This window comes from Gopherus evgoodei, chromosome 10, assembly GCF_007399415.2.
Source record: "Gopherus evgoodei ecotype Sinaloan lineage chromosome 10, rGopEvg1_v1.p, whole genome shotgun sequence".
Lineage (NCBI taxonomy): Eukaryota > Metazoa > Chordata > Testudines > Testudinidae > Gopherus > Gopherus evgoodei.
In genome coordinates, this window is record NC_044331.1 from 19,617,002 (window position 1) to 19,638,792 (window position 21,791).

Sequence of the window (21,791 nt, forward strand, 5' to 3'; positions counted from 1 at the left end):
AGCAGCCAAAGCAATCATTAAGCTGCTGCTACGAAAGGTTGTGATTCTGGGAAATGTGCAGGTCATAGTGGATGGCTTTGCTGCAATGGGATTCCCTAACTGTGGGGGGGCGATAGATGGAACCCATATCCCTGTCTTGGCACCGGAGCACCAGGGCACCCAGTACATAAACCGTACTTTTCAATGGTGCTGCAAGCACTGGTGGATCACAAGGGACGTTTCACCAACATCCACGTGGGATGGCCAGGAAGGGTTCATGATGCTCGCGTCTTCAGAAGCACTGCTCTGTTTAAAATGCTGCAGCAAGGGAATTACTTCCCAGACCAGAAAATAACAGTTGGGGATGTTGAAATGCCTGTCGTCATCCTGGGTGACCCAGCCTACCCCTTGATGCCATGGCTCATGAAGCCATACACAGGCAGCCTGGACAGTGGTCAGGAGCTGTTCAACTACAGGCTGAGCAAGTGCAGGATGGTGGTAGAATGTGCATTTGGCCATTTAAAGGCTCGCTGGCGCACATTACTGACTCGCTCAGACCTCAGCCAAACAAATGTCCCCTTTGTTATTGCTGCTTGCTGTGTGCTCCACAATCTCTGTGAGAGTAAGGGGGAGACCTTTATGGCCGGGTGGGAGGCTGAGGCAGATCACCTGGCCGCAGATTACGCGCAGCCAGACACCAGGGTGATTAGAAGAGCACACCAGGAAGCGGTGCACATCAAAGAAGCATTGAAAATGAGTTTCATCACGGGCCAGGGTACGGTGTGACTGCTGTGTTTGTTTCCCCTTCATGAACCCCCCTCCCTTTATTGACTCCTTCCCTGTAAGCAACCAATCCTCCCCCTTCGATTACAGCTTGCTTAAGGAAATAAAATCACTATCTTTTAAAAATCATATATTCATTATTAAAAAGTAATTATAAAAAGAGAGGCAGAGAACTGACAAGGTATCCCAGGTGTGGTTTGGGAGGAGGATAGGAAGGAAGGAAAAGGCCATTAAGCACATTTCAATGTAATGACAGCCTTTTGGTTGGACTGTCCACTGGGGTGGAGTGGGTGGGTGCATGAAGCCTTCCCCCACGCGTTCTTACACGTCTGGGTGAGGAAGACATGGAACATGGTGAGGGTGGTTACACAGGGGCTGCAGCAGCACTCTGTGACCCCGCTGCTCTTCCTGAAGATCCACCAGACGTCGGAGGATATCAGTTTGATCACACAGCAGCTCCAGTGTTGCATCCCGCCACTGCTGATCTTCCTGCCTACACCTCTGATCTTCCTGCCGCCACCTCTCATCTCGAGCGTCTCTCCTATCCTCACATTGGTCCCTCCTATCCTCACGTTCACTGGCATCTTTCCTGTACTTTGCTACCACATCCTTCCACTCATTCAGATGAGCTCTTTCATTGCGAGTTACTTCCATGATTTCTGAGAACATTTTGCCTCGTGTCTTCTTTTTCCTCCGCCTTATCTGAGCTAGCCTTCGGGATGGAGTAGGGAGGCTTGAAAAATGTGCAGCTGCATGAGGGAGGGAAAAAAGGGAGAGAAGTATTTAAAAAGATACATTTTACAGAACAATGGTGTCATGGTATAATTCCCCATTCTGAACCTTAGCGTCCAAAAGATGGGGTACCAGCATGAATTCCTCTAAGCTCAATTACCAGCTTAGTACTTGTAGCGCTGCCACCAACCAGGAATTCCAGTGCCTGGAACACTCTGGTCCCCACAAAACCTTGCCCATGGACCCCCAAGACCCAGACCCTCTGGATCTTAACACAAGGAAAGTAAACCCTTTCCCCCCGTTGCCTCTCCCAGGCTTCTCCTCCCTGGGTTACCCTGGAAGATTACTGTGATTCAAACTCCTTGAATCTTAAAACAGAGAGGAAAATCCACCTTCCCTCACTCCTTCTCTCTCCCCCTCCCAGATTCTCCCTGAGAGAGAAAGTAATCCTAACACAGAGAGAAAATTAACCTCTCTCTCCCCCGTCCCTCCTTTCTCCTCACCAATTCCCTGGTGAATCCAGACCCAGTCCCCTGGGGTCTCACCAGAATAAAAAAACAACAATCAGGTTCTTAAACAAGAAAAGCTTTTAATTAAAGAAAGAAAAAACAGTAAAAATTATCTTTGTAAATTTAAGATGGAATATGTTACAGGGTCTTTCAGCTATAGACACTGGGAATACCCTCCCAGCCTAAGTATACAAGTACAAATTAAAATCCTTTCAGTAAAATACAAATTTGAACTCCTTCCAGCCAAATACACATTTGCAAATTAAGAAAACAAACATAAGCCTAACTCGCCTTATCTACCTAGTACTTACTACTCTGGACCTATAAGAGCCTGTATCAGAGAGATTGGAGAGAAACCTGGTTGCACGTCTGGTCGCTCTCAGAACCCAGAGAGAACAACCACCAAAAACTAACAGCACACACAAAAACTTCCCTCCCTCAAGATTTGAAAGTATCCTGCCCCCGATTGGTCCTCTGGTCAGGTGACAGCCAGGCTCACTGAACTTGTTAACCCTTTACAGTCAAAAGAGACATGAAGTACTTCTGTTCTATTAACTATTACTTATCTGTTTATGACAACTGGCCAGACAGCTTACAGTCTAGGTATCACATAAAACAGGATAGGTGGATGAAACAAAAGTAGGGCAGGGATGCTCCAACTCTCATACCCCCTGTGACTGAGGTCCTAGTGGGGGCCAGCTGTGGTCACTCAATCAGGATGAACTGCAACAAATGGGGCAGCTAAACCCCCAAAAGCTGGTGGATATTCCAATACTTAGATTTGACAAATCAGCATAAAAACAGCTTCATTACCTTACTGGTTACTCAGAAGCCCAAACTTCATAGTTCCCTTAAAGTGATCCAACCTCAAGCCTCCATCCAGGTACCCATGTCAAATATGATGAAACTTTCTGTACATCTTATTTCATCATGTAAAATAAAAGATTCTACCAATCCCAAAGGATTGGACACATTCCCTCCCAGGTTAATGAATGTTTCCGATCTTACTGTTCTGTGGACTCCTATCAGGCCTGACACACTTAGTACACCTCACACACTACTGTCATAGTATTTATCTGTAAAGCTGTCACGTGTAGTACCAAATAAAAGCCGATGACATCTAGTCAATATCATCATTGTGTGATGTATGGATGGATGGTGTGTATGGATGCTCACTGGAGGACATCACTGTCTGAACACCCGTGGGTCAACCTGACTCTTGAAATGAAGACTTTTGGAGAATATAAGGAAAAGGGCATCTCGTTCCCCATCACTAAGGGAAGAGAGAGGTCAGCGCTCTTTGCATCTATGAACTTTGCAACTATGAGGGTTGGTGATGCTGAAAAAGGGACTGTAGAAATGAGAAAACTGCTTCAGACAAAGCTTGGAGCTTGCTAAGGCTACATGTAAGTTCTTAGAAGCATGTTATTCTCTACAATTATGCTGTATGCAAGTATTCTGAATAATTCTGTCACCAGTTCTAAGCAAATCAGGAGATTTGAGGTTTTCTAAAATTAAATTAGACTAAAATATACAGTTCTCCAGTTGCCTGCAAGCCTGACTTCAGTACCAGGCAAACTGGTTGAAATAATAAGGAAAAATATTGTCAGACATATAAATGTCTGAGTTTTAGTAAAGGGAAATCATTACTCGCCAGTCTACTAGAATTCTTTGAGGGGGTCAACAAGCATATAGATCCAGGGGATCCAGTGGATAATGTGTACTTAGATTTTCAGAAAGCCTTTGACAAGTTCCCTGTGACGGGGCTGGGACTCACCACCACAGCGCCTCCCACTGGTTACCTCCAGGAATTAGCTCAGTTCATGGGGAGTGCCCTCTGCTGGTGGTGTCCCATCCGCCGTCTGTTCCTTGCTGGTGTCTGGATCCACGTTGTCCCCACTCGGCGGCATCCTCTTCAGGCTACTGCCCTCCAGCAGTGCCCCCTAGTCCATCCTCACCCCCTTCTGGGGAGGTTAGCAACCATCTGTGCTCTGGCCTCAGTGGCCAACCACAATCTCCAAAGTCTAACCCCTTGTCTCAAGGGCCGGTTGCAGTTGGTTTGAGCCACTTTACTGCATGGCCAGGTGCAGTACAAAGGGGAAGCAGGGGGACCCAGGCCCGCCCACTACTCCGGGTCCCAACCCAGGGACCCTTTAGTGGCAGCCTCCCTGCCCTCCTTCTCTCCCCTTGTCCATCTGTCTCTGGGCCACTTTCCCTCTGGCTCTGTACAGGCCCTTTCTATCAGGGCCTGCAGTCTGGCAGGTATTGAGCCGGAGCCCTACTATGCTCCTCATGAACCTGCCCAGCACTACTCTGTCCAAGGTGCTGGTCTCCTGCTCTGGACACAGATCTTCCCCCATGAAGGTCTGGGACACACTGCCGCCAAGCTGAGCACTGATTGGCTCTTTCCTGATTGGCCTCCAACCTGCACAACCTCTCTGGCCTACTCTAGCCCCCTCTCACATGGGGGTGGGGCAGCTGGCCCACTACAGTCGCTCGCCAAAGACTCTTATGCAAAGTAAGCTGTCATGGGATAAGAGGAAAGGTGCTCTCATGGATGGTAACTGGCTAAAAGATAGGAAACAAAGAGTAGGTATAAATGGTCAGTTTTCAGAATGGAGAGAGGTAAATAGTGGTGTCCCCCATGGGACTAGTCCTATTCAACATATTCACAAATGATCTGGAAAAAGGGGTAAAAACAGTGAGGTGACAAAATTTCCAGATGATATAAAATTACTAAAGATAGTTAAGTCCCATGCAGACTGCAAAGAGCTACAAAAGGATCTCTCAAAACTGGGTGGCTAGGAAACAAAATTTAATGTTGATAAATTCAAAGTAATGCACATTGGAAAGCATAATGCCAACTGTACATATAAAATGATGGGGTCTAAATGACCTGTTACCACTCAAGAAAAAGATCTTGGTATCATTGTGGATATTTCTGAAAACATTCACTCAATGTGCAGCAGCAGTCAAAAAAAGCAAACAGAATGCTGGAAATCATTAAGAAAAGGATAGATAATAGGGCAGAAAATATGTTGCTTCTATATAAATCCATGGTATGCCTACATCTTGAATACTGTGTGCAGATGTGGTTGCCCCACCTCAAAAAAGATATATTGGAATTGGAAAAGGTTCAGAAAAGGGCAACAAAAATGATTGGAGGTATGGAACAGCTTCCGTATGAGGAGAAATTAATAAAACTGCGATTTTCAGCTTGGAAAAGAAACTGCTAAGGGGAGATATGATTGAAGTCTATAAAATCATGACTGGTGTAGAGAAAGTAGAAAAAGAAGTTTGTTTACTACTTCTCATAACACAAGAACTAGGGCCCCCAAATGAAATTAATAGGCAGCAGGTTTAAAACAAGTAAAAGGAAGCATTTCTTCACACAATGCACAGTCAACCTGTGGAACTCCTTGCCAGAGGATGTTGTGAAGGCCAAGACCATAAGAGTGTTAAAAAAAGAATTAGATAATTCATGGAGGAAAGGTCCATCAATGGCTATTAGCCAGGATGGGCAGGAATGGTGTCCCTAGTCTCTGGTTGCCAGAAGCTGGGAATGAGCGACAGAGAATGGATCACTTGATGATTACCTGTTCTGTTCATTCCCTCTGGGGCACCTGGCATTGGCCACTGTCAGAAGACAGGATACTGGGCTAGATGGATCTTTGGTCTGACCCAGCAGGGCCATTCTTATGTTCTTATGCTTGCAAGGGAAAAACCCACAGGTGGAAATTAAATTGCAAAGAACTCATTTCTCTTTATTGTAGTTCAGTAAGACACACTTGAGCTCCGCATCCCAGGGAACAGTTTCTTGTTTTTTTTCCTGATTTTTATCATCTTTTTGACAAAAACAGTCATTAAAAGAATCTATTCCCAACTTGGAATCCAGGTGCCATTTCCAGTGGTTTAAATTCTGTGGTTCCTTCTACTGAAGGATGCAAATTTTTTTGTTCCTGATGATCTTCTCACAGCTTCCTCCATCCTTAATTTTTTTGACTGCTTCCACGATCTAAAAATCAAACCAAGACAGTAATACATCAGAATCAAAACGATTATAGTTTTAGTGATGGGGTGGGCAGCCCACACGTCGTCAGGCAGGAAGGGGTTAATGAACTGCCCTGAGTTCCAGAAATTAGACTAAGCCCAGGCTTGGTTTACTGAAGTTCCTTTGGCATTAAGATATCTATGAATATTCTAAAACATTGCTCTCCATTTGGATTCCAGGGACTTTTCCCACCATTACTATCTAATTCATCTGCCTACACACCTGCCAATGGATTTAGCGGTCTTAATCTGGGCCTCCTCTCCCTTCACTGTGATGGAATCCCCTGGATGACACTTCTGGTTCAGTGTAAGAGCACACAGCTTTGACAGCTTACTGCATCAAGTGCTAAGTAGCAGCACTATTTTTTTAAATCTCACCTCATAAAACATCCTTTCTTCTTCAGCCTGGGACTAAGGCGTATGTAGCATTTTGTGATATACGCATAATAAAAGTAACTACTTATTGTGATTGGCCAGGAGACAATTGGAGCTAGCTGCTAAGCTGAATGCTACTGGCAGATGTGGGAATGGCAGTGAGAAAAGCACACGGTGTAGCTGACACTGGGAAGGAGGCTGTGCACAGGCTATGCTGGGAGGTGAAGTAGCCACCACCAAATGCTGCCGGGGTGTTGTGGGGGGAGGAGAGAACTCTGCTGAAAGGGGAGGGAAAGCAGCCTGCAACATCTGGTTTGAGGAAATTGGCAGATCAGCTGCAACAGGGGTGTGGAACAGGAAAAGGTCTGCTTCTGCCTGGTAACATGTTTTAGAGGGGGCACCCAGTGCTTGTCAAAAGCACTGGAATTTACTGATGGTAACCCTCCTAGAAAGGGTGGGCTGCCATTGGCTAAGGGCTGCTGACACCCATTCATGCAGGAATATGACTAACCCTTCTAGCTTCCCCCCAGTTTGGGCCCTTTATCTGTGACCATATTTTTTTTGGCAGTGGGTCAGTCAAGCTGCTGTCTTTCTGTGGGGTGATGCACAGGCACATTTGCTATCCGAGACCATAGTATGCAGTCTAACACCAACATTCAGAACTTACATCTTCTGAAAAAGGAAAGCCAGAGGTTTCGATCTTAGAAAATATCAGCTTGCCATTTATCTTCACTTCAAAGCTTCCTGCAAGAGAGAGATTTTCAGGTGCTTTTCTAACAATGTTTGTTGGGCCCATTTCTAATTAATAATGGTCTACCTCAATTGTAACCCCACCTCCCTGCCCAAAGTTTTGGGGAAAATCAGCTTTTGCATGTGAAACTGAACTCTGGATTGGATCCAGTCTTTTATACAACTAATACATTTTCCATGTGACCATCAGCATCTCTTACATGTTAACACACTAATGATGATGCAATATTATGGCATAAACAGAAAAAGGCAAGATCAGGACTTCCCTATAATTAATATGCAGTTTAACTGAAACGCCAATTGACGATCATGCTTATACATTTTCTACATGACTTAGTAGCACTTAGTACTATTAATAAAGCTTGTGTATTATTGCAATCTCTTACCTTTCCTGCCCACTTCATCTGAAATCTCCGCATCAGGAACTTGCTCTTTGATTTTCTTGGCAAGCTCCTGATAACGGGCTGCGTACCCTCATCCTCCACTATAAAACAAAAGAGACAAAAAAGGTTTAGCATCTATAAATTGCTAATTAGCTTTAAGGTGGCAATTATGGATTAAGGACACATAGTTATATTGGAATTTCTAGCATAAATTTACAAAGTGAAATTCTGGCCCAATTGAAGTCAGTGTCAAAACTTGCATCAACATCAGTGGGGCCAGGATTTAACCCAAGTCTTTTCTTACAGTGAGAGTATCATCTATGGTCGGTTACACTCTAGGACAGGGGTCGGCAACCTTTCAGAAGTCACGTGCCGAGTCTTCATTTATTCACTCTAATTTAAGGTTTTGTGTGCCAGTAATACATTAATTTTTTTAGAAGATCTTTCTATAAGTCTATAATATATAACTAAACTATTGTTGTATGTACAGTAAATAAGGCTTTAAAAATGTTTAAGAAGCTTCGTTTAAAATTAAATTAAAATGCAGAGCCCCTCAGACTGGTGGCCAGGACCTGGGTAGTGTGAGTGCCACTGAAAATCAGCTTGCGTGCCACCTGCAGCATCCATGCCATAGGTTGCCTATCCCTGCTCTAGGATCAGCAATGTTGCTGTGCTACTAAACAGCAACACTATTAAACTGATTTGGGAATTTCTAGTGCTTTTTTCTCCAGGAAGACACTTCTGTAATCACAGACTGGTGATTACAAATTTGTAAATTTACCAGTAATCTGTAAGTTTAAAGTTCCTTTATTGTTGCAGGCTGATATGTGCTAACTTACCAATTAATACAGCCTTTCTCAGATATTTCTTAAAACTACTTATAAATTCCCCTCCGGTAGGATTAAGTTTTATTTTTAAAGAGTGTGGGTGTAAATTTTTTTCTTCACTATGAAAAAAGGTGTTGTTTTAAAATAAGCTAATTAACATGTGTTAAAACCCTACTGTGTTACAGCAATTTGTATTTTAACACATACAACAGGTTTCTTGGAAACAGAGACTGCATCATAAAAGGAGGAAATCTTAGATATATTTCCAAACTGGTCTTCTTGAATTTGCATATGAGCCTTCTTTTGTGGTGACCAGTTTAAGAGGTTTTCTGATTGCTACTCCAATTCAAGAGTCATTGCTGCCTAAGTTATTTAAATTTTTGTGATTCTAGCCTAATAGAGGCAAAGATCTGAATATAGCAACGATGTTGCTCCTACTGCAACTTCTTGGGCAGGATAATCAGAAGAGCCCAAAACTACATTGGTTATGGTTACTTTGTAATTTCCACACAAAAGGTACTCTAATTTGGGGCAGTCTATTTCTGAGGTTCTCAAGAACCTCTCCCAAACAAGACATGCATGAGAAGAGTTACATAGGCAGGAATAAGATGAGATAGACAAGAACAAGGACAATACACAAAATGAACACAGGGAAGAGAAATGGAAAAGGGAAGGTGTTTTTAAACCAGGTAGGATACACCTTAAATATAATAATTAGCATTAGCAGACCTGTTAACAAGTGATGTACCTACCAAATCAGATTAATCTTCAGAACAGTTTTGTTGAGATAGTTAAGTGCTATAACTTACATATTACAAATAGGGAAACTGAGGGAAAGAAGTGAAGTGATTTGGGAGTAAGGGGCACAGCGGGATTTTAACTCAAGATTTCCTGACTCCCATTCCTGTTTATTCCTCAAGCCCACACTGACACCACCTAAATTTACATCAACCAAGCATGCAACATTATAGTGCACTTCTGGAGATATGCACAAAGTGACACTTTATTCAGCGTCTGCATTCCACACAAAAAAGTATAGCCCTTTTCTATAGAGTCAAACACACTGTTATTCATACTATATTCACACAATGACTCACGGTGGCCGCAAAAACAAGGCATAGGGAGGAAGCAGAAATTAAGAGTGATACTGAAAGTTACTGTAGATTAAAAACTTTAAAATATGATTTCGTCCCTTGTACAAAACAAGAAGTCTATTTTACATTGTTCTAAATGAACTGCTGAAAAATATATACTTTTTAAAAAAATACAGCTTCTATATATAGAGAGAGAGATAAATCAAAATTCTCATTGGCTAGTACTAATCTGAGATACTAAGATGTATAGAACCAGCATACATATTAATGTTAGATGTTTAACCCTATTTTTGTGAAATCTAAACTAAGGCCCAGATCCAATCAATAGCATCTGGGCAGACTGCAGAGCATGGGAGCAGCAAGTCCACCTCTATGCTGAAACCGATGGTTAATTTTCCACACAAAAAACTCATAAAAAGGAACAAACATTAACTATAAAAAACGAAAGTTACATAATATCCAGAAGCCTCTCCTGAAGTGTCATTAGTACAATACATTTTAAAAATCTAAGTGATCTCTTACCAGTATTCAACATGCACTGTTACTCCCATGCTCTCTGTTAAAATCTCTTTTTCCTCTTGCGGCTATAAATTGTGTGGTACTGATTTAGAAACAACCAGAAAAAACTGGGCAGCTGTGGAAAAGTGCAGTCACAAGCTGAAAAACTAGTGCCGCTCCTCTCACAGGTCACATGGCTGCACATCCGTAGCTAGGGAACCAGCCCTCTCGGTGGACTCACCTTTTATGTACTTTCGTGACAGTGCAGTTAGATTGTTTAGCTCTGACATACATCAGCACCTAAATACTGCAAGAGAACAGTCCTTAATACCTTCTGTCACATTGGGCTGATTGTTTTATCTTAAATTAACAAGTTAATAACATTAAAAGTTCGGGATGAAAGTGATATTGATGGCTGAGGAAGTGAGATTGCACTTTATTTTACAGGAAGTTGAGTCAACAGCAAAGAAAAAGCCTAGTCATTTTAGGATCACATAGTATGCAGATTAGTCCATCAGAATACTTTTTAAAAAAAACAAAATGAAAAATATTGGAAAATCTAGCTGAATGTGTCAGCTAAAGAATATATTCTGGGGAAAATATTTCTTTAATTGTGTAAAGTCAACAACAAATGCTCCTTCAGTATGAAGATCAATTCAGGGTTCCATATTTTCACTATAAAGGAAAAGGGAAAATTTTAATACATATCTTTTAACAATAGTTTAAGAACATACTAAAATCAGTTAATTGCCATTTGTTTTCAGATGGTTCAGAACAGTTTTCTTGAATTCCTGGAATAGATTTTAAGCTTTTATTTTAAAAAATGTAGAAACGTTGAAAAATATGGACTTTCAGTATTGTACCTATTTCTCATGTCTGATATTTTAAAGTATGCAGTGGATAGTTTAAAGCAGTGGTCTGAAACCTGAGGTAAAGGCACCAACTATGGTGAATTGTGAATCTGTTTTCGGGGATAAGGAAAGGATGTTGAATATTTGCCGAATCATCTATTCAGTCATGGAGAAAAAGCACTTTACACACTTAAATTTAAACCTAGTCATTTTCCTAAGTTATGATCCTGATCGCTCCCCCTCTAAATTTAGCCCAAACTGAACCAATTAGCATGGAATATCATGCACGTTCCAACGGGGAGAATTAGGTTAGATAATTTGAGGTTAGTGAGACAATGCATTTGGCACTTAAGAGTATTAAAAATTAAGGGCTCTTCACTTTTGAAAAATTCCTGCTATTTTTTCACCACATCTCAAACAGCTTGGGAAACAGTTTACATTTAATTTTTTGTTGTTGTTGATCTCAATTAGCACCTTAAGGACTATTTTTGAAATTGTGATTTTCTTTTCTTAATTCTGGAATTGGAGCCCCAGGTCCTGCACTTTGGGACGCAGGGCTCAAGGTGGCCTGGGGAGTTAGTGGGGGACCTGGCCCCAACCTGCCAGCTCCCAGCATCGCTTGGGGTAGGGGTAGAAGCCAGAAAGAGGTGGAGCGGGGTCTTGGGGGAGAGTGGAATGAGGGCGGGGAGGAGGCGGAGGGTGGGGTTGCCCCAGGCCCCACACCCTCCTACAGACAGCCCTGTCTGGAACTATTTTATATTTTATTGGGCACTTAGAAACCTGTAAATCTTATGACACAAATGTGTTCTCAAGGTGGGAATGTACGTGGGGTTAGACTCGCCCACAGCTCAGTACTCAGACTCCTGCAGGGAATTCCAAGTCCTGCACATTGCAAGCTCTATGGGATCCTGGTCCTAATGCTTTCTCTGCTCCGTAGTGGAGTGGCTATCTACTGTCACACATCAAGGTTTCAAAAGTTCAAAAATGGATTTCAAAAAATAAATTCACAGGCAAAACACTAGTTAAAATGGTAAGAATAAAAACTCCATATTGTCAAATGTTTGTCTCTAACTCTCCTAGCCTGCAAATTTTGTGTACACACATATGGACACATACCCACACTCGCTCAGAGTTCTATTATATTTTTCCCCCCTGTAGTAACTGAAAATGTCTTTATAATCTTGCTTCTATTATATGTCCTTTCAGGCCCTTGATCGTATCCCTGAGGAACTGTCTGTGGTAGACACTCCCTCTGAACTCTGAAAACGTCCTTATCTGCTCCATTAAAATGTTAGTTTTGTTTGGCCAAGAATATAATGAAAGACTAGATTTACAATCATACCTACTGCTCATACCTACTGCTCAAGCTACCCCATAATTTTATATTCATATAACTCTAAGGAATGTGTTCCTAATTCTAAATAAACATTTTAATTAGCTTAAAAATTTTATACTCATGTTTATTCATTACACTAGTTATTACATAGTTGTCCAATAGGGGAATTTTTACACTTTATTCAAGCTTCTGGCATTAGCCACCTTTGAACAAGGATATCTGACTAGATGGATCACTCGCCTGATCTAATACGGCAATTTCTATGCTCCTGCATAAACTCATATTCGCCCCAAGAAAACTTAAGACATCCCTTTCAGATAAGGACAGCAGAAGTCTGTAAACAAGAATAAATTTATTTTAGATTTAAAGATTTAATGATATACAAAATGTATACAGTATTATATCTTTAATACACTTTACCTTTCCCCCATCAACATAAAACACGATTTAAACAGCTATTGTGTTCGTGCCTTAGGTCTGTATCTATAAGATACACTACTGAATAAAAAATTTTTTTCATAGAGCTTTATATTGCCCTTCAATTAAAAATTACAAATTAGTACCTATGTAACAAACAAAATAAAAATCGCAGCATGAAACTTCAGTTGGACAACAGGTTTTTCTTGTTGAATACTCAACAAGACTGGGGATAGTTAAATTACATTTTATTGGCATAAAGTTGCATTGCAATCTCCCGTACTTTACATAATGCTAATCCAACCCTAGTCTTTTTTTAAATAAGTACCACAAACAACATAACATTAAAAGATGTTTCTATACAATTTTAAATGCATTTAAAAGTTCATGTGTACATTCCGTTTTGATATACTGGTTTTATGAGATTTTTGGAAGGCATAACTTCAGAAGCAGTCATTACAAGAAAAAGCATTTCCCTGACTTCGTTCTTTTTTTTTCCAACAAGGCAACTTCTTGTTTGGACCAGTATGTACTCTGTTCTACTATATGATGTAATTATACCAATCTATCCTGGCTTTATTTGTTACTATTTGACAGTGACTTGATAAAACTGAAATGTATAAAAATAAGAAATTTCATTACACAATTAAGGCTCTATTCCATAAAAACTGGCTTCACATCTATGAAGCTGAATCCTGATTCAGGAGACAAACTCTTTATTGGAATAGATCCATTTCTGACTTCAACCTCAGCATACTGGCACGATATACACAGATCCTTTGGATCTGTTCCCTTCCAAAGGCCAGATGAAACTACATGGCATCTAATGAGATGAGACACTTCTGACAATGCTCAGGAAAATCTCTGACAATGAAGAAGGATGCAGTCTCCCATTTCTCTAGCTGGCTGACAGTAAACCAGCTGCCAAACAGACACTTTGCCTTAAAACATCCAAAAAGAAGTCCTTTTAGTCAAGAGCCTATTGCACCACAGGATTAGAGGATTAGACGAACCTCCACTGGACAAAAGCAAAACTAAAAATAACCTTCTCCAAAAAAAAAGACTCTTTAAAAACATCTCATAAATTCTTGTCATTCAACTCTTAAAATAATCAGCTGCCAGCTCATCTCTGTAGATGGTTACCACAAGTTGTTACGTCCTTAGATTACAGACCGGACATCAAAATTCCACTTATAACACTTGGTTCTTTGTTTTGATCTCTCTTTCATCTGATTTTAGTGGAAGACAGATAATCTACAACTTAGTGACACTGTGCAATGCCAGTGTTTGCTCATGTCATTACAGCATCAAGTGAATAGAACTAGTTGATTGTGATTCTTTGGTGCAGCTTCCAGGCTGAATTGTCAATTCTGGAGAATCATCCTGAGGAAATATAATTTTGTCAGGCGTATAATCATTTCTCTTCAGATCTACATCAACAAAAGAAAAGACAACAACAAAATAAATGTTAATATTTCTTGGTTTGGTAAAATGAAAGGGCCGTTAAAATCTTTAAAAACACATTTAAAGATCTAAGTATGCCTGTGTTTCCCAAACTTGGGACACCGCTTGTTTAGGGAAAGCCCCTGGCAGGCCGGGCCAGTTTGTTTACTTGCTCCGTCCACAGGTCCGGCCGATCGCTGCTCCAGGACAATGGGAGCTGCTGGAAGTGGCGGCCAGTAAGTCCCTCGGCCCGCGCCGCTTCCAGCAGCTCCCATTGGCCTGGAACAGCCATTCTACTGTGGAAATTGACTCCTTTTCTTGCCAATTACAGATTATGATATTAAAAGTTTCAGGACAAGCCTAGAAGGCAGAACTGAGATTAATCGGTTGCTAAAGTTTTCTAATTACCTGTAAAAGACATATAATACAGGCAGCAGTAGTGCAATCTTCCCTTCATTGCTTTACCAACCCTAACATGGAAGAACCATGTCTAGGATTGAGGACAGTTTAGATTCTATATTCATTTAATCCAAGACCTGTCTATTGTGATAGTTGACAAAAGGAGTAAATGAGTTCCATTTATGGCTGTGGGATTTTTTGGGATATGGTCACCACTTCAGTACAAACTAGATAAGGAACACCAACTAATTTTACGTAAGTCATCAAACTGCTACTAGGCAGTGGTAGCTTTCGGTCACTACAAACTTAGACTAGATTTGAACTGGCAAATGAGACATGAAAGACTCCATTACACTATTTTTACCCCAGACTGAATCTTTGTAGAATTAGAATACTTATGAACTAAAATAACTCTACCGCCTGCTTTAACATGTTGTAAGTTTTTGTGCTGATTTTATGCTACTTTTCCTGACTTTATATTTTCCCACAACCTTTCCCAATAATTTGTTTTTGTATGACCTGGTGTATGCTACAGGTTACTTCACTATAATTTATGTCACTCAGGGATTTGAATAATCCGCACATCTGAGCGATGTCAGTTATACCGACTTAAGCCCTGGTTAGACAGTGTTATGTCAGCGGGAGAGCTTATTGTCAACACAGCTACTGGCTTTTGCAGAGGCAGGGGTTTAAGAGCTCTCTCCCATCGGCTTAAAGCGTCTCCACCACAAAGCTCTATAGTGGCACAGCTGCATCAGTGCAACTGTGCCACTAAGTGCTGTAGTGCAGATGCAGTCTATGTTTATTTCCTTTTGTGTGAAATTGTTTTGCCTCAATTCTCCAGTTTAGTTCTCTAGTTTTCTATTTTTCAGATTGCCCTCAAACTTTTCAAGCCCTTGGCCACTATGAAAATTCTTTATTTTTTTTCAATTCTCTTTTTTTCCCTCTTGGAAAGTTGCAAAGAGTGTTAACACAATTTCAAGATAGTTAAAGAATGTAACATTGTTTGAGACTGACAGACAACTTAGACAGATTCAAATTTACTTGTGTTCTTAGCAGACTTATCTTGTTGGAATAAAAAAATTGTTTCACAGTGATGAAATCATAGCCATGAAATTAGCTATTAGGTTGCCAGACACTTCCTTTTACAAGACTCAAGCTGGAGCGGGAAGGGGAAGAAAAGAGTCGGTGCCCACAGAAACACATTCATCTCCAGAGCCTGAAATGGAACCCAAGATTCCTGAATCTCACCATTCCTCTGCCATTAGCAAATATCTGTGAAACCCACTAGCACAGGGTGTGTCTCATCCTCCTATTGCTCATCCACATAGAAGATGACAACCTGCTATTGCGATCAGTTATTCAATTACTTCCAGTGAAAGAGGTCTATGCAGTGGATCTAAAGTTTCCAATCCTGCTGATGAACCACATGGGTGTCAATATGATGCCACATGGAGAGAATGGTTACTTACCCTACAGTAAACGTGTTTCTTTGAGATATTGCAGCCAATATGGATCTTCCTGTAGGTCCGCATGCACTTCTTGTGTACAAAATTGTTTTTTGAATAGCAGTGTGCAAGTGGGCCATGCATGCCTCGTGCCTCCTCATGCTCCTATACAAGGGCAAAAAGGATGGGTCAGCCATGACCCTGCCTCAGTTCTCTCATAATTCAAAGCCTGGGGTACCAGGGGACTGCAAAAAGCATAGATGACGGGCAGGTCACGGAATCCATGCTGATTCTTTGAGTATGTGTCAGTGTAGGAGACCAACAAGCAGCATCTCTTCAGAATGGTGGGAATGAGAAGTTTCAGCTGCATCAGCTGAATGATGACTGTAGGACTACTATCTCAAATTAACATCAGATCTGGCAGCTAAATCTAATGAATAATGCTTGACAGAGTTCAGTTGGCTACTCCACAACACCACTACCTTGCTGATCTCAAGAATGTGACACATTTCTGAGGGAGGCAGAGGATGTTTCCTGAGTTCTAGTGGAGTGAGCCTTGCCAATTATTAACACAACAAAATATATTGCATTACCCATTTCAATGTCTTCTGAGAAATGGCTTCACCTTTAGGAATGCCCAGCCATGGCTATAAAATAGACAGTGAAACAGTCTGCTTTATTACATTGATAGCACCAAATCATTCAAAGTCTTGGATACATCTAGTCTGTAATTTCTTTTCTTCAGTCCAGAGTGTGACTTCATGAAGACAGGCAAGCTAATCCACTTGGTTTAGATGAAATTCTGACATTATCTTCCAAATGAACTATAGGTGAGGTCCACCATGTTCCTACTGAATTTAATATAGGGAGGCTCAGCCATAGGTGCCTGAAACTCACTCTCTTGGCTGAAGTAATAGTCACTAGAAAGCCTGTCTTCAGTGTAAGTGATGCTGAGAGCAGTCGAACACAAGTTTGAACGGAGGTTCCATTAGTTTCAGGAGGACCAGACTGAGGTCCCTGGCAGCAGTAGGTTCTCTGACTGGCGGGTAAACATGCAATAGTCCTTTGAGAAACTGATATTGTGGGGAGCAAAGACTGAACATGACTGTAAAGGCAGATGGCAAGCTGAGGCTGTTGTGAGGCAGACCTTAAGAGAGCTGAAATAGGCAGTTGAGAATATGTGGTATCTAGGCCTGGATCAGATCCAGACCATGTTGGGATACTCTTTTCAAGAACTGCTTGCATTTAGATTAATACATTCTTCTGGAAGATGTATTCCTGCTCTGTACTAAGATTTCCTGGACCTGCAGGGAGCAAGCTATCTATGTCCATGTTACTCAGCCACCCAAATAGCCACATAGGTGCAGCAACTTCATGTCTGGATAGAGTATCTGACTATGGTATTGTGAGATCAGGTCTGGATAGTCTGGGAGTTGGGTTGGAGGCTGGGTGCACATTTGTAGTAGGTCTGTCAACCAAAACTGTCTCGGCCAATACACAGCTACAAGAATGATCATGATTCTATCTCCTTTGATTTTGGAAATCACCCTGAGAAATTTGTGAAAAGGTACACAGAAGGCCTTGAGCCCACTGGAAGAAGGCAGGCACCAGTAACAACCTAGATTCAGAACTGCTCTGGATCAAAAGCTCTTGCACTTGGTACTGATATTGGTGATCAACAGATCTATTACCAATATCCTCCAATGTAGAAATATTAGTTTTATGATGGATTTCTGCAACGACCCCTCATGAGTGGTGACTGTTTGCTCAGGAAATCTGCTAAGGTTGTTGATGACATTCTGGAGGTGAAGGACAATCAGGGTTATTCCACGTTCGTGGCACAACGTCCATTAGTTCGATGGCTTCTAGGCAGAGGGTAGATGCACGTGCACTTCTTTGCCTGTTCATGTAGTGCATTGTGGAGGTGTTTGTCAGGATCTGCACTGAAGAGTTTTGAAGGCCACACAGACTAGACTGATGGCTCTGAGTTCCAGGGCATAGATGTGAAGCCCCATATCCTCTGGGGCCTAAATCTCTTGCATTTGCAAGTGATCCAGGTGGACTCCCCAGCCTGTTCCTGATGTGTCTGTTATTAAGGTCTTTGTTATGGAGGGGCTAGAGAACAGTACCCCTCCACACACATTTCCAGGTTTCTTTCACCAGCTCAGTACTGTGACATGAGGTGGGACCACCACTTTCTTGTTCATCTGGTATCTTGTTGGAGAACAAACTGAATTGGAACGGTTGCAGGTAAAATCTGGCAAGAAGTGTCACATATGTGCACACCAACATATGGCCTCGCAGCTCCAGACACATCCATACCATCATAGTTAGGCTCAAGTCTATCTCACACACTAGCAACTGCATCAACAGGAACCTGTCTTTGGGAAGAACACTCTTGCTGAATGGGAGTCAATCAGGGCTCCGAACTCTATCATCTGTGATGGGATGAGACACTATTTTTTGTAGTTCACTAGGAAGCCTAATTGGGTGAACAGGGAAAGGGTGAAATTTGCAGCCTCCTGCTGGGATCTGCCCTGATGAACGAATTGTCCAGGTAATGATAAAAATGAATGCCTTAAAAAATAAAATAAAATAAAATAAGTGTTCTGCTACCAACTCTAGGCATTTTGTGAAGATTCTTTGTGCCATGGAAAGTCCAGATGTCAGTATCTTGTACTGGCAATAGCTGGGTCCCACTATGAATCCTAGATACTCTCTGTCGGCCAGATGGATGGCTGTGTGGAAATATGAATCTTGAGAGCCACAAGCCAATCTTGAGCTTGCAGATATGGAATGATGGAGGCAAGCATTACCATCCTGAATTTAAGGAAATATATATATTTGTTCAGTCTCCTCCAGTGATGAGAAGGATTCCCTGGGAAGAGACTGGAGTTGTCCCTCTATTGACTCCTGTTCCTGTTGGCCCACATCCAGTTCAGTACAAGTGGTCTTGCCAGTGAAGCTGCACAATTTTTTTCTAGACATGTGGGAGGATGACCTGCTACTCAACAGATGGGAGGATGGTCCCCAGTAAGGTCAATATGGCCATAGTAGCATGCCATATGTGTATTAACCTGGTTGAGGCTGGCAAGCCCGGTGACACTCCCACACTGATACTCAATGCTAGCAACAAGTAGTATTTTAGTGATAGGGAGGAGCAAAGTATCTCCTTGTGGAAGGGCTGATATCAATCCACCTTTTTGGTAATGGCAATGTTGCTAGGGGTGATATGGATGGTTCTACAACATATCTGAGTTTCTTGCTCAGCTCAGTCAGTAATGAGACTATTGTTCTGCCCAAATGCCAAGGGGCTTTGTGTTTTGAGGAGTGATGTCTCAAATCCGTCCTCCAGGAGCTACCTGCAGTCTTGGACCTATGCTTATGTTTGGACTGACTATATAAATTGGTGTCCTCTTTATGGGGTGGTGCAAATGCTGGCTTTGTCGTCTGTGGGTAGGTGAGTCTGTACAGGAGCTGGAGTTATTTGCATCAGGTCTATGGTGCCAAGGTAATCAGTGCTGAACTGCTGACATTGAAGGGGCTGGTGCCGAGATTACTGACACCAAGATCTTGTGCACTGGTGACTTTGCTGATGTTAAGGTGGTCAGCATTGATGGTGCTGACTCTGCTCATGTACTCATCACCTTCTTTCCACTGCCTGATTCTGGAGCTTGAGGGATTACTGGTCAATACTCATTTATCTGGTCTTGCTCTAGTCATAACTATCACCTTTGGGTGTGAAGTGATCCACATGGATCACTACAGTAGATGTACTTTGAGCCTAACATACCTGAACTTTTGCGTACTGGCAGAGAAAAACTTAAACACAAAGCACTTATCCAGGATATGGCTCCCTCCTAGATAGGAGGAGCATTGGCTGTGCCCATTCTTTATGGGGATCAGTCCATTGCAGGATGGGCAGGATTTGAACTCAGAGTTTGGACTGCCATGCAGTGTAGTGGTTGGCACAAAGCACCTCACATCACTATATTGGGGGTGGAGAGGCAGGAGGAAGTTTTACAACCCTGTTGCAATCTATTTTCTTATTTTTAGAATGATCCTTATGTGAACTGTGCAGATAAGATTTCCTCACCAGGGATCGTAGTTTTCTGTGATTAAAAAAAATGAAATTCTCTGATAAAAAAGGAAACATAAAAATCCTTATTTTTCCATGATTAAAATGAAACGCTGAACTTGAGTTTCCCTAGCCATAATATACACAGCTATCAGTTGAACACAAATGTTTGATACATTTACAATTTTTAAACAAGTTCAAAGCCTGCCAATGCCAATCATAATAAAATAAAATTAATAGACTGATCAAGTCACAGTGCACTTTTTTACTGTTATCAATGGCCATGCTGTTTCATCCTCTTGTTTTCATTTCTTTTCATTCAGTTTATGTTTAAGTGCTTTTAATGTGTTCTACAATTGTCTGCCTTCGAATGTAATCTACAGCCTTGCTGCATCCAGTACAAACCAGCACATTACCATCAATGTGAAATTTGTCCTTGCCAAGCTCAGCAACACCGTCTTTAGAGGTGATTTTTAAAGTTTCCAGCATCTTTTTGTAACTTAATTACTCACTTCTAGAGGCTGAAGTGAAATTTGAGATTCATTAAAACACAAACCCATATACACCACCATTGAGTAACCTCTATACCAGGGGTGGGCAAACCTTTTAGCCTGAGGGCCACATTGGGGTTCCAAAACTGTATGGAGGGCGTGTAGTGTCCTAAATTGCTCCCTGTAGGAATGTGCTACTTATGGCTGCCAGTCCTGCTGCTCTGAGTGTCATGGTAAGGGGGCGGGGAGAGGATAAAGGGCATGGGGTCCCAGAAGGCAAAGCCATCCCTACCCGGGTGTAATGTATTAAGTTGCTCCCCATAGGAACATGCTACTTACGGTGTACTACTTACAGCTGCCAGTGCTGGTGCTTCGTAAGTAGCACATTCCTACGGGGAGCAATTTAACACACAACCCCCCCGGTCCCCCCCCCCCACACTCCCTGTGGCTCTTGCAGCCATGCTGCCTGGCAGGAGTTTGCAGCCCCACACAGCGAGCTGAGGCTGCGGGTGGGGGGCCACACAGCAGGGAAGGGGCTAGGGTTATCCTCCCAGGCCGGGAGCTCAAGGGCCAGGCAAGACGGTTCCACAGGCCACCGTAGTTTGCCCACTCTGCTCTATACACTGGAAACAGTTGATTGAAGTATGTTTAGCTATGTAAATTTAAAGCACATTCAAAAATAAACCACAAGAGGAGAAGGTTGCACACACCGAATAAGTAACACTGGTACTTTCACCAAAATCTAGTTAAGGTTAATATCTGATCATGGAAGTCGTGGATGTCACGGAATCTGTGACTTCCAGAGACCACGGTGACTTCAGCCTCCAGTGGTTGGGAGTTGCAGGGTCCCCTGCCATCTGTGTGGGCAGGGAGCTGCGGAGTACATAAGAACGGCCATATTGGGTCAGACCAAAGATCCATCGAGCCCAGTATCCTGTCTTCCAACAGTGGCCAATGCCAGGTACCCCAGAGGGAATGAACAGAACAGGTAATCATCAAGTGATCCATCCCCGTCACTCATTCCCAGCTTCTTGTAAACGCAGGCTAGGGACACCATCCCTGTCCCATTGATGGATCTTTCCTCCATGAATTTATCTAGTTCTTTTTTGAACCCTGTTATAGTCTTGGCTTTCATAACACCCTCTGGCAAGGAATTCCACAGGGTGACTGTGTGCTGTGTGAAAAAAATACTTCCTTGTGTTTGTTTTAAATCTGCTGCCTATTAATTTCACACCTAGTTCTTGTGTTATGAGTAAATAACACGTCCTTATTTATTTTCTCCACATTGGTCATGATTTTATAAACCTCGAACATATCTGCCCTTAGTCATCTCTTTCCCAATCTGAAA

At 42.1% G+C, this 21,791-nt stretch overlaps 2 protein-coding genes across 7 annotated transcripts in view; both read right to left on the reverse strand.

The window, feature by feature from the left end:
• Positions 1-5,741: 5,741 nt before the first annotated feature.
• On the reverse strand, positions 5,742-10,270 carry LOC115658788 (migration and invasion enhancer 1-like). Its single transcript, XM_030578225.1, has 4 exons — positions 10,222-10,270; positions 7,565-7,651; positions 7,096-7,172; positions 5,742-6,018 (listed from the first exon to the last, which is right to left on the reverse strand). The coding sequence occupies exons 1-4, from the start codon at positions 10,268-10,270 to the stop codon at positions 5,935-5,937; spliced, it is 297 nt and encodes a 98-aa protein (XP_030434085.1). The 3' UTR covers positions 5,742-5,934.
• Positions 7,577-21,791, reverse strand: part of TRPM7 (transient receptor potential cation channel subfamily M member 7) — a 125,314-nt gene continuing 111,099 nt past the window's right edge. For 3 of the 6 annotated variants that reach the window (XM_030578849.1, XM_030578851.1, XM_030578850.1), the window contains exon 40: positions 12,501-14,014. In XM_030578849.1, coding sequence (XP_030434709.1) covers positions 13,884-14,014 — 131 coding nt within the window. In that variant the 3' untranslated portion in view covers positions 12,501-13,883. The other 3 variants (XR_004002444.1, XR_004002445.1, XM_030578852.1) reach the window with 3 other exon arrangements.

Coding starts and splice junctions, on each gene's coding strand:
- LOC115658788 (XM_030578225.1), bottom strand. CDS start 10,270: ATGTCAGAGCTAAACAATCTAACTGCACTGTCACGAAAGTACATAAAA. Junction 7,652..10,221: donor GTCACGAAAGTACATAAAAG/GTGAGTCCACCG, acceptor GTGGAGGATGAG/GGTACGCAGCCCGTTATCAG. Junction 7,173..7,564: donor AGATGAAGTGGGCAGGAAAG/GTAAGAGATTGC, acceptor TCTCTCTTGCAG/GAAGCTTTGAAGTGAAGATA.